At 37.6% G+C, this 13,927-nt stretch overlaps 1 protein-coding gene across 4 annotated transcripts in view; it reads left to right on the top strand.

Moving 5' to 3' along the window:
- LOC149080452 (receptor expression-enhancing protein 1-like) overlaps positions 1-13,927 on the top strand; it is a 239,189-nt gene that overhangs the window by 13,293 nt on the left and 211,969 nt on the right. For 3 of the 4 annotated variants that reach the window (XR_016193584.1, XM_089239565.1, XM_089239567.1), the window contains exon 2: positions 988-1,060. Coding sequence is in view for 1 of the 4 variants with exons in the window: in XM_089239565.1 (XP_089095691.1) it covers positions 988-1,060 (73 nt within the window). In the remaining 3 variants the exon portion in view is untranslated. Of the gene's footprint in view, positions 1-987; positions 1,061-1,374; positions 1,554-13,927 lie in introns of all 4 variants that reach the window. The other variant, XM_089239566.1, reaches the window with a different exon arrangement.

Here is a 13,927-nt window from a genome sequence, read left to right as displayed (position 1 = left end):
CGCACGCTGACACTTGTTGATGGCCCAGCATTGAAATCTGCAGCAATTTGCGAAAGGGTTGCACGTCTGTCACGTTTAATGATTCTCGTCAGTCGTCATTGGTCCCGTTCTTGCATGATCTTTTTCTGGCCGCAGCGATGTCGTAGATTTAATTTTTTACCGGATTCCCGATATTCACGTTACACTTGTGAAATGGTTGTACGTGAAAATCCAAATTTCATCGTTACATCAGAGATGCTATGTCCCATCTCTCGTGCACCGACTATAACACCACGTTCAAACTCACTTAAATCTCGATAACCTGCCATTGTAGCAGCAGTAACCAATCTAACAACTATGCCAGACACTTGTTGTGTTATATAGGCGTTGCCGACCGCAGCGCCGTACTCTGATTGGTTCCATATCTCTTTATTTGCATACGCATGCCTTACCAGTTTTTTGGCTCTTCAGTTTATAATACACATGTATACAAAATACTAATTATGTCATATTGCACAATCAATTCATTTCTCAACACAACAATTCAATGTTTCCGAGTTTGACGATGACTCGCTGCGGGGAGCCCCCACAGGGAAAGAGAAGGTAACAGGACAAGCTATTGGGATTTCTGACGCAGATGTAAACGGAATTAATATGGGACATCGGCAGCCCAACCTCTGGCCCCGTTCTCACCCGACTGCCAGGTGACCCCACCCCCGACTTTCAGACTAAACCGGATCACCAGCGGGTGCCTCAGGTGGTTTCCAGTAGCCAACGAACCCTGGGGCCTAAACAAGATTAAGTTGAACATGAGATTTGTAAGAGATCCCAAGTCGTCATGTTACACTTCTGGTCAGCGAGCAAAGCGCTATAAAAACACATCCAATCCCAACAGCAGCAAAGACAAGAATGAAACAAATCCTGCTTTGAAGTTATACAGCTGCATAATATTGTTTTTATTTTTATGAAATGAACCTTTTCATATTTATGAGATTTTTTTTATCACAGATTAGCTTTTGGAACACTATATCCAGCATATGCATCATATAAGGCTGTGAAAACAAAAAACGTGAAAGAATATGTGAGTGTTTTTTAATATGCAAATTATATATATTTTTTATATGAGTTGTAAAAAATATTTAATTAATTTCTTCAATACAGTTGGTAAAAAGACACGTGAGAATCTTAGAAATGAAATTTGTGATAGAAGTGAAATTTGCTAAGAGATGTGATGGTGGCAACTCAATATACAGTATAAACTAAATTATGAAATATGTTTGTAATTAAACTGACACTACGGAGTGTCATCTATAATTAATTGTAGGTACCTCTGAGGGTGTAAACATTGTGTGCATGTTTCCGATCGGTAAAAAACCTGAATTTCTACTTTTTTAGTTTTCAGGTTCCGAACGACTAACAGGAAAAATTTCTTGGTGTTTCTGATTCCGACAATCTGTAGCAATCTGGGCGAATGGGAAAACACTCAGTTCGTCTGCATAGTGTTTTGCCGCTTTACGTGAACCAGCTGTGAAAAGCAGAAAATTCCCGAAAAGAAAAATTCTGTACAGTTAAAGGTTCCACACATGTCAAACTAGTATTTGAAGTAGATTGTGAGCTAACTTATTCAAAAAATTGATTAAAAATCAAATGATATGTCAATTTTCTTTTGAAAACTCAAACTTGGTACTCTGGTAAATTTGAAGTTGGTAATTTTTTAAATTTGAAATATTGAGAGAATTGTCAACATCAGTTAGTAGTTAGGAGAAAAGATGTCAATATATTCACCAAGTATGGGTTTTTTTTGGTTAAGGTAAACTTATTCAAAATATTTTTTATAGTTATAAAATAATTATAGTAGGTCTATATTTGGTTTTCCCAAAGGCATTAAAAACCCATCAAAGGTAAATTCCATACCAGTCCTACAGATGACATGTATCTATTTTGTGATCTGAAGGGATTTTCAATCTTCCAAATCCATTCAACAGATTATTAATTATAAATATTATAAATTAACGAATAAAAAAAATGGGATTATATTAAATTTAATATTATTTATTTAACTGAACCTCTTCCTAAGGCAAGTTTACTGGGCCCAGAGTAGATGGGAGATATAGTAAATTCGAGTATGTTCGAATGTTGAAAGTAAGTTTCAACAGCATCAAAATTGTATGTAGATTTTTTTCTCTAGTTTTTTTTCTCTCTCTCTCGTTTAGATTTCAACAAAAATTACAAATTTTCTAATAAACGAGTTGCGATTCATGAATCAGTTAGGAACACTGCTGTTATGCCCCTCCCACAAGGGTGGGACTGATAGGGCTCTGACTTAGGGAGCCAGAGACGATTATCATTTTTTGTTTCAAGAAATTCGGTATTGAGAAATGAAGAATCTGATCAGAGTGCCCTGTTGCAACATGTGGGAGCCATGGCTGGCATACTGGGAGAAGGGGAGGGGAATAGGGTTTTTACCAGTAAAAAACGAAAAAGCCAACCTACATGCTTATGGTTAGGAAGCCGAAAAACATCTTTTATTTTCCAAGAAATTCAAGCATATTTTTGCATAAGTGCAATCAGTATTCATATAATTTTCTCAATCTTTTCCATTGTCAAAAATTTGAAAAGTTAAAAGTTATTGCTAAAATGCCAAAACTCAAAGAAAAATATTCTAACAGTAAAAAAAGCAGAAAAATACAGATGTCATCAACATCCAGGTCCTGGTTATTGCCATACTCCTTTTTGAAGACACAAATTGCTCATAAAACTTGACACATGGGCAATTTGTTTTCCTATTTTTTCTGCCACCTTGTTTGGCAAATTGTCTATTTTGCCAAAATAATAATTGAAATAAATTAAAACATGTTTTAATTTTTTGAGAAATTCAAACTATGAATAGATTTGATGAAATAATCAGCAGTAGAAACTAATTTTTAATGCATTACATGTGACTAGGAACACAACCATGTGAACAATAAATGTTCTTTTGAAGATGAAAAAGAATGCAATACCCAAACCTAAACCCACAGGTATACACTAATGCGCACCCTCCCAGCATGAGTAAACCATGCTCACTACCTGATTCGGAAACACGTGCACTATAAGCGCACCCTAAGGGACAGTGGCGGCTTGTGGTTGGGTATTCTGGGGACATCAAAACAAAATTTCATTCAAACATACTAGTAATTAGTCAACTTTCAAAAATGACTTCTGTAATTTATTTGTTCTAATTAATTAGATAATTTGTATTGAAATTTTTCTTTTCAATACTATCCAAAGAAAAAAAATTGCACGCAATCTGGCAATATATAAGTAAGCAGTCAGAACAGTATCCCCGACCACAATCGATTTATTTTTCTCCAGCGCCTTCCTTTGCTACTTCTTTTAGGGTAGTGGTTAAATTTCTGTTCATCGTGGTAACATCTTATCCATCTTTAATGGTGTTATACAGTCAAACGTCTGAATACTCGAAACTGATGGAATCAAAAAAAATTTCGAGAGAGTTTTCGAGAAATAGTGGTTTTTCTTTAATAAGAAAGAAAACTGTGACAAAAATGGTGGAGAATTCAATTGATAAAACTAAAATACTGTACTATATTTTACTATATACTAATGGAATTATTGGTTACACAATCAATGTTCCATCGCAAACTGTATGCAAGTATGTTAAAATACGTTCGATTTTTTTTGTGTTCAATTCTATTTACATACCTCATTTAAAATCAAAGTTCGTACGGTGCTTAAAAACTCCTTAAAAAGTCATTAATTTTCATTTCCTTTTTAAGGACCCTTAAAATAAAACTCCTTAAAATCCTTCCAGCTGTTTCTAAAAAAAAAGTCGACTTTTCCCCCACCCTGGAATATTTCCTGCTAAGGTTGAGATGAATGGTTGATGATGAGTGGTACTTGATGCTGAAAGAAAGTCCCTGGAAAAAAGAAGGCAAGAGAAAACAAGGCGTGTCTGGGAGGGGAGATTTCTTTTTATTGTTATTGTTTTAATTTTTTACATAAATACAAGATGAAACAAAAAATCAGCCAAGGGGTCTAGAGACCCATACTGGATGATACATTTCAAATTTATAATGAATAATAAGGAACACAGTTGTTTATTAGTAAGCAACATCAACAAACTAAAACGGAAAAACAAAATAATAGAAAAAAACATACACGCGCACACACAAAATGGGGAGGGGGTTTAAAAAAAAAAAAGTAAAAAAATCCTGTAGATAGGGATTTTTTAATGTCACCCTGTAGCGGGTGGGAACATCTCTGCCGATGACCAGTGCAACTGAGATTAACAGCACCTGATTGGTCAGACTACAGTGGCCACACCCGCTTCTAATATGCTGAGAAAAACGGGAAAAGAAGATCGTTGCGCTGTCAAAAAAAATTGACAATGAAATTGACTACACTCATTGCCATAAAAATTTCGCACCAAGAAATAATTGTGGGATCGAAACGAAAGTTGACCTGAAGGTACATGTCGGGCAGATATGCGAATGATTAGAAATGCAGCGTGATTGTGCATTGCGTAATGCCACTAGAGGGCGTTGAACTTCGTTCTCCTTGGAGTATAAAACAGGTAAGCAGAGCTTGCTGGAGTGTATTTAATCGTTTGCAAAGGAATTGCTGAGGTAGACATGCAGTTACGCAGCCGCCAAAGACCATATGAGCAGTTGTCAGAGTTCGATAGGGGAAGAATCATCGGGATGATGGAAGCTGGGTGGTCAGCTCGGCAAGTAGCTCGTCAACTAGGCCATTCTGATTTTACTGTGAGGAGGTGTTGGGACCAGTGGACAGAAGAGACGTCATTTACACGGCGACCAGGTTCAGGACGCCCTCGACAGACCAGTCGTCGAGAAGACTGTCACATCATCCGAAACGCACGCGTAGAGCTAACTGCCTCATTGGCCGCTATCCAGACACAGGCAGCAGCTTCACTACGGCCCCTATGTCTTCCCGAACCATCGCAAGGCACCTGGCTGAAGGACATCTGGTATCGTGGCGCCCATTACGTGTGCTGCTGTAACGTTTTAATGTTACTTCCCGAATTATATTTTTTATCAAGTTTTTTGACAGCACGAGGAAATAAGACGAAAACAGTGTTCAAATCAAGACATTTATTCAATTATAAAAACTAAACACAGTTACAATATTAATTCAGAAATCTTCCAACGATATTAAAAAAAATTAGTTTAACGTTAAATTAAAAATATAATCGTATCACAGACTTTTTCATATATTGCACTTATCTGGGGAAGGTCCGGAACTTCGGCATGTGGTTATAAGAGAGACACTAAGTCTGGTTTTGAAGTGGATGTCTGCGGAGACGAGACCCGTCAGAGGCGATTCTCATTGGCCCCGAGATCGGTGGAGCCGTGTTTCCGATTTCAAGGTGCACTGTTTCGAATTAGCACAACATCGGAACCAACAGATGAGAATCTGTAGAAGAGACGATCGTCTGATGTCAATCCAGTGTGCCGAAGAGCTAGAGCTGCAGGAGATCGTGCGGCGATGAGGCAGATGTTGAAAACAGCCGTTATCGACACATCCATTTCACACAGTTGGCGATACCAACTAGACCAGTAACCCTGGGTAGAGACCTTTCCGAAATCACCCGTTTAGCGTTAGAAGAACCAAGCCATTGCTCTTATGTAAAGCTACTATTAAAAGTTCAGACCTGCAGAGACACAAATATAAAATTAGATACTCATGATAGGATACGATTCCAAGCCTAAGGCTAGATGAGGTCACGTTACATTAGACCTGACTAGAAGATTAGTACCACGGTACTATAACATCGGAATACCTAATTCGTTAAACGAGTGAGGTGAAGATAAATGCAACGAGATGTGATGAGATGTAATGCGATCGTTCAATAACCACAACTTGTATATATACGCTAGTGGGGAACAAGTATTTTGGTCCACTTGGACCGCGGAAATACTCCGTTATTACTCCGTCACATCATGAAAAATATTACGTCACAACAATAAGAACATCGGTATAATTTGCATATAATTTCGAAATATTAGTACAAACATTAAATTGCCGTTTGGCAACATGTCATCCGAACTGGCCAGGTTCACCCAACACGACCAACGACGATTGGGAAAGTTGACAGACGGAGGTCCGCAGCCATCTGCCGGCAAATGAAATACTATGTTAATATAAAACTTAGAACATACGAAGGAAAACAACCTCCAATGAGACTAGGTGACATCTCTCCCGGGAGACACCAACAGATTAAGAACTGTAAAAGGTAAGTGCAATCTTGACATTAATTAAGGAAACATGACCCGGAGGACGTCATGTTACATTCCCCCCGACCATAAAAAAAAACTTGAACTACCAAAAAAAAAAATTCTATCTTTTTGCCACCCTGTACACATCTCCCTGTAAATTCACATTACCGTTAAATGAAAAATTATCGCCAGAAAGATCAGTATTCTGACCCCGAAGAAAATTACGTACCTCAACAATACTTTGAAACTTTTTTCCGCATGGAGTGTAATAGTACACGTCTGATCTGGGTCCTTTTTTCCTTTTTACGAGAACTCTTTGCCAGCCTCTTTTAAGAGGAGCCAATAATTTTTGTGAGGCAACGGGACCAAGAAAACTTCAAAGTTTTTTAGGAAGTGTATTTCCAGAATCGCTATTACTAGCAATAGGAGCACCCAAACTAATGTTTTGAGAGTTCTGGAAAACGGAACCATCTATGTGTGACGTTTGGCCATCCTCCGCAGAGGGCCGCTCATCCAAATTACCTTCAGTGGTATTCGCAAGATTCAAGATTTGCTGAACTCAATGCCAACTGAGAACTTTCCTGCCCATCCCCAATGAATTTTTTAATATTACAGGCATTAAACTTTCCAATGGTTCTATACTCGGAATCTACCACGAGATAGACCACGGGAGTAATTTTTCTCTTAATTTGGAAAGGACCATCCCATTTTGGCTTTAACTTTCCCATGACGTTGCCCTGAGCACTGGAACGGTAGTGAGTACGTACCAATACAATGTCTGAAACATTAAAACTGTGTTGCAATCTCTTCCTGTCATAGTAATATTTTTGTTGGCGTTGTTGCCTCTTAACTCGTTCTTTCACTTGTATGAGTAATTTTTCTGGCAGACTAACTCGATTCCAAACTGGAAGGTCCATGACCCAATCAAAGGGTAAAACAAGTTCTCTGCCCAAGAACAACTTCGCCGGAGACTGTCCAGTTGTCTCGGAGGGTACCGACCTCACTGCCAGACTAAAAAAGGACAAGTTTCTATCCCAATTTTTGTGATTATTTTGTACATAACATGAGATCATTTGCTTAATGGTCTTATTGACCTGTTCCGTTAAGTTCGACTGAGGATGATAGGGTGTAATAAAGCATTGGTTGACTTGAAGTTCTTTGCATGTCTCCCTCATTAAATTTGAGACAAAACATGGCCCATTGTCGGATACCAAATTTTTTGGGAAACCATACCGTGTGCAGTATTCGTGTACAAACTTTTTCGCCACAGCACTGGCTGTGATGTGCCTTAGAGGATACATTTCTACCCATTTAGTAAAATAGTCGACTACGACTAACAAATGAATGTTTCCCTTAGTGGAAATAGGGAATGGTCCCATGGTGTCCACTCCAACCACCTCTCTGGGACTATTAACAGAAGATGGCATCATCTCCTCCCACTTCCGTTTGTTGTCAAATTTACAAGTCTGACATATTTTACAGGCGAGAACATACTTTTTTAAATCTTTTCTTACGCCGGGCACGCTGAAGCATGCTGAATACAACGGTGGTATGTTTTACCGACACCCATGTGTCCTGACGTTGGATCTTTGTGCATCTCAAAGAGAAACTTATCTCTACAAGACGGAGGAACTACCAACAACTTTTTACCCTTACGTATATAAAATAATTTGTCGTTTTCAAAAATGCAATTTTTTTCAATTTTTTCATTTTGTATGACTTCTCCAGAACTTTTCTTTTCAAAGTAACCAATTAGGTCACTATACCGCAGTCGCTGTTGAGTCACTAACTCCGACAGATCCAACAAGGAAAAAAAGATATAATCTACACTGCTCAAAACAATTAGGGGAGCACATGATTTTAACAAAATTACGCAAAGATGTATACCGATAAGTAACATAAAAGGAATCATCCATAATTTAAAGCCTAGCAGGAAACGGAAGAAGAAAACTTCATATGCAAATCAAAGTTCATGACGTCAAAAACCAGAAAAAGGAGATAAGGGCAGAAATCGGGATGTTGCAGAAACGTCTGTTTTACTGCCGTAACTGTGAAATTCGATTCCGCAGTATTTTTTTTGAAACAAGGTGACTTGAGGATGTCGGTTAACAGCCCGTCGAAACCGAACAGAGAATGCTACGCAGCTGCAAAGACGGTTGCTCTTGGCAACAGGACGAAGGTTGTCCAGCCAAACAGTACGTAATCGGCTTCATGAGGGAGGGCTCTATGCACGTAGGCCAATGGTCTGCATTCCGTTGACCCCACGCCACCGTGCAGCCCGAAGAAGATGGGCTGCTGAACATAGAGATTGGGAGCAACATGATTGGAGCCAAGTGCTGTTTACAGACGAGTCCCGATTCAGTCTGGAGTGTGACACCCGACGTGTTCTGATATGGAGGGACAGGGGCACTCAAAATAACCCCGCATTCGTTCGTGAAAGGTCACAATACAGATGAGCTGGTTGGATGGTATGGGGTGGAATCAGCATAGGCGGACGTACGGACCTGCATATCATTCGGAATGGCACTTTGACGGCCCGAAGGTATGCAGACGAGATACTGCGACCTCATGTCATTCCCTTACGCTGGAGCCATTGGAGATTCCTTTGTTTTCCAGGATGATAATGCCCGACCGCATAGAGCTCGTCTGGTGGAGAACATGCTTGAAGCCGAAACAATACAGCGTATGGAATGGCCAGCGTGCTCTCCTGACCTGAATCCAATCGGGGCCTTCGTGATTTTTCCTTTCTTACCGGGCCTGCTCTAAGGGTTTGTGACGTCACACAAGGGATCTGACTGTCCTTTCACTTCGCTCTGTTCGGAAGGGGAAAATGCCAAGTACACGCAAAACATTGAAATCGCAATTTTTAATACTTGTAAAAACCTGTCAAACAAGAAAAATAAACCGAAGCAAATATTTAATATTTGCTAATTTCCCCCTTTGTCAAGATGTGCATTTATTTTTTAGAATTTTCAATTTTTTTAAATTGTGCAATAAATTATAAATTTGAGGTTCTATTTCAAAAACCACTTAAACCAACTTTTCAAAATTTAGTTCCTACTAATGACTGACCAATTAAATCTGTAATTCAAAGATTCATATAAATGCATCATTCAAAATAAATTTCTAACAAAATAAAGGGAAATAAATTTAAACACAAAACTACAAGCATAAAAAAAATTTATTTACAAGAACAGACACTGCAAGATCTTGGTGACAACATAGCCCTGAGAACAGTCAAAATTCATTTCAAAAAAGAAATTTAGTATTCAATAAACAATTTTTGGTTAACCAGTATTATCAATATTTAGAACATGGTCATTATATGACAAATAACACATTTCATAAATTGGCAAGTATAGATAATTTTCTTTTGCTCTGTTTGTTAGCTAGTCTGTTGTCATTTTTGGCTTTTGTGTAGTTATTCATAAGAATATTTGTAATTACACACAAACACTTTTTAATAACACTATAAAGAGTACTACCAGAACTGCATTGTGTAGCAAAATTGATCCCCAATATTTCAATTTTTTCTGTCGTTAATTGAATCAGTAGATTTTTTTGTTCAGAAAAATTCAAAAATGCATTTTCATAATTTTTTCCAATAAGCTTTTGAAACAATTGGAAAGATGTTACCACGACATGTATTAGTAATTTCTGTGGCCATTTAAGTTGGTCTCTGTCAGTCAACAATAAATATTTAAAGACTTCATCTGAACATTGCAACTCAAGAGTTTTTTTCTTTAATTAAAACAGATATGCACTGCTCACATTTTAAATTATGCGACACTTTGAAGGCTATGTAACCAGCAATATAAATTAGAATGGACATTTTATCTTCTGAAATTTCATCATCATCATCATAAGTGTTAAAAACATTGTAAAAAAATTCTGGTATTTCTAAGCTTTTCGTATAGTTATTAAGTTGTGAACAATTGAGGTCTTTCAATTTAAAATCTCCCTTTTTCTCTGAGTGCAAGCTAATCGTGCTCAGAATCCTCAATTTTTTTTCGGCCTCCACTACCTGCAAACAAGAAACATTGTAATTCCCTCCACTCATCTAGCGATATTGCCCAAAACGTGCTTCGAGACTGTTGGTCTGAAATTTCCCCAGCAATATATATGAACAGCCCAATGTGTCAAAAACATATTTGACAACTTCAATTAAGCTTTGAGTTGTCAACTGGAGTGCAAAAAATGTCTCTTTTGATAGCATGCCACCTCTTCCGGGAATACCTAGCTTTTTCTTCTCGGGAGCTTTCAAAGCAGACAATTCGTACCACTTTTTCAACCATGAATTGAATGCTATTAAGAAGGTTACATTATTATCGTTTACTGATTTAATGGGGTATGACATCTCATCATTTGTTTGTTTTCCCTTTGAGGAATGTTTTACATTAACTATTTTCCACCACTTGGAAACATAATCTATGAACAATTTGGTATTCATTGCATTATCATTAAAATTTTTGTACACTTCTAAAGCCACACAGTTGCTGTTATGAAACAAATCTAATGCATACTTTACATTCTGCTTCTCAATTGAGTTTGGGAAAAAAACCTTATGTGAAAGTTTCGGAGCTGTTTTTACAACTAAGCATTTCTCTTTTTCATAAATATCCTTCAAGTCCTTTAGTTTTGCGTGCAGAATTTGCTCACCATCAGGACAAGGAAATATGAAAGTTTGGTCCAAATTTTTTAGATTAAGCCAATTGTTTCTAATAGCTTTTATCAAGTGAACACTGTCAAATAGAAAAAACAATTTTTTATCTGGATGGAAAGGGTTGGGAATAAATGGTTTTGCTTCCCCACTACACATTATTTTAAACATATTTCTATTGACTGAGTTATTATCAGATATCAATGATAACACAGTAAATCCACATTCATTCAATATAGACAGAACATGATTTGTATAGATATGCAACAGATCTGCAGTGAGCTTGCAAACAGGAAATAATGCAACTACGTCTTTATACTTAGATAGCAATGAATTTATCATAACCGTTTGAATAGTTGTTGCAGCGGAATTGGTGTGTTCAGAAATACCAACAAGACTTCCTGCTTTGTAAGAAATTGATGGATTTATATAAATCTCATCAAGCATTACATTGACAATTTTTTCATTTTCATTCAAACTATCAGCTTTGTTTTTTTAAATAGGTCAAAGAGCTTTCATTGGCATATGTGGGGCTACATAAATGAGTTAACTTCCTTAAATAAGATGGATGTGGTAATGTTAACACTTTGCTGTTTCGAATTAAGATATATGCAGAAGGGCAGCTAAAATAAATTTTGGATGCCCACAAAATCAAATTAGCAGAATATGTAACTTTTTTCGTACATAAAAGTATAAGTTGTTGTTGGATAAATTCCAACTTAATTTGCATGTCTTCGTCATTACACTGATCTAAATTTACAATACCATTTAAATATTCAAGCAAAAAACACAACTTTTGTTCAAATGTTACATTTTTTTCATAAGCATTCAAAATACTTACTATGTTTTCGAATTTAGTCCATCTATCACATATATGACTCGTTCCCAACAACCAATGGAATAAACTCATATTCATGGGTACTTCACCATGAAATACTTAAACTTTGAGATTTTTATATATTTTAAAACTTGCACAAATTTGTGGACAATCTGTTTCTTTCAGTTTGAAGAACACAACAAACTCGTCACGAATCACTCGCATCCAGTCTGGTTGCAGCTTATCCACACATTGTGAAGCGAGATCTTCGAACGTCCGTATGATGTCATTTGTACACCACAGTTGAAACTCCTGCTCCTCTCTTTCTCTGGCTCATTCAGTTCGCTCACTTGGATCCTTTCGCTGAGGAGGCAGAGGCTTCGAAAAATAACTCGGCACATTTTCAAACTTCGTAGGATATGCTTCTGATGTAAGCGTAACTTTTTTCCTTGGAACTACCAGCTCTGTCCCATCACTACGCTTCACTCTGTCCTCACGAACAATGAACTGTTCCTCAAAATGCTTTATACATAAAACTGCTGTTTCACTGGGGGGAAAATCAGCTCGCTTCAGTGCTCTTGTCCATAGTTTCCTTCTCTCAGGATCAGAAGGAAAAGTGAAGACACTTGTGTCTTGTGAATCGTAATTCGAAGTGCTTCCAGGAGCACAACATTTGTGCCCCATTTCTGAAAAAGGGGGGCAACAAACGAATCTTTATTTTAATGTAAGATTGGAGCTATTTCGTACATGCAAAGGATATACTTGATAGCTAAGTAAGATTAATTCCTTCATACATATAAATATATATATAAGCAAGTTAAAAAAAAATGAAAATAACACAAAAGTATTACTTACCAGTTCGATGGAAAAACTATTTGACGACAGAGTTTTTGTACGGTGGATAAAATAAATTTCACTGAACTACTTGAAAAGCACGTGCAAAACTTCACTCATCAACATGGCTCCTTGCAAAGCACGTGAAGCTGTCTCCTTTCTTCCTGCAGTCACGCGAGGTCAGATCTCGTTTGTGACGTCACGGCTCTCTCATGCTTGTTAGAGCAGGCCCGGTAAGAAGGGAAAAATCACGAAGGCCCCGATCCAATCGACCATGTTTGGGGCATGCTCGGACGACGCATTGCTGCGCGACCAAGGCCGCCTGTTACTGTCCGAGACTTGCAGATTGCACTTCTTGAGGAGTGGAACAGTATTCCCCAAAGTCTGATCGATAACCTCATCGCATCCATGGCAAACAGGTGTGCAGCAGTCTTAGCTGTTCGAGGAGACCACACGCCCTATTAAAACTCATGCATCATGTCTAAACAGTACTTTTTTTTATCGTTTACATGTAACCAAATTGTTGCCCTAAATCATCTTTTCATGTTTTTTTCCATATTTTCAAAGAATTAAAGCTTAATTCCAAATTTTTTTACGTCTTTTTTCTGTATTGTGCATTGATGCGTGTTTACTATCCATTGTATGCCAATACGTGGCTGTCTCGCACGGTTTTCTTCACTTTTTTGCTTGCTCCCCTAATTGTTTTGAGCAGTGTATTATCAATTTTATCCTCAAAGTCGGCCTCGATGTTAGCTGAGACGCATTTCTAGGCGTACTATGATCCATACCAAAAAAAAAAATTTAAAATGTAACTTCAAATATACAAATGTCTCAATTCAATATATTTCCAACTACTGTCAAAACTTAAACTTGAATCGGTCGAGCCCCCACTTTTGTAACGTTTTAATGTTACTTCCCACAGGCAGCAGCTTCACTACGGCCCCTATGTCTTCCCGAACCATCGTAAGGCACCTGGCTGAAGGACATCTGGTATCGTGGCGCCCATTACGTGTGCTGCTGTAACGTTTTAATGTTACTTCCCGAATTATATTTTTTATCAAGTTTTTTGACAGCACGAGGAAATAAGACGAAAACAGTGTTCAAATCAAGACATTTATTCAATTATAAAAACTAAACACAGTTACAATATTAATTCAGAAATCTTCCAACGATATTAAAAAAAATTAGTTTAACGTTAAATTAAAAATATAATCGTATCACAGACTTTTTCATATATTGCACTTATCTGGGGAAGGTCCGGAACTTCGGCATGTGGTTATAAGAGAGACACTAAGTCTGGTTTTGAAGTGGATGTCTGCGGAGACGAGACCCGTCAGAGGCGATTCTCATTGGCCCCGAGATCGGTGGAGCCGTGTTTCCGATTTCAAGGTGCACTGTTTC

Source organism: Pholcus phalangioides, unplaced genomic scaffold, assembly GCF_987345545.1.
Source record: "Pholcus phalangioides strain wild (caught in Gottingen) unplaced genomic scaffold, Ppha-v1.0 ptg000011l_1, whole genome shotgun sequence".
In the NCBI taxonomy this organism is placed as follows: Eukaryota; Metazoa; Arthropoda; class Arachnida; order Araneae; family Pholcidae; genus Pholcus; species Pholcus phalangioides.
The sequence above is the reverse complement of the archived record's forward strand: the minus strand, read 5'-3'. Positions and strand labels throughout refer to the sequence as shown.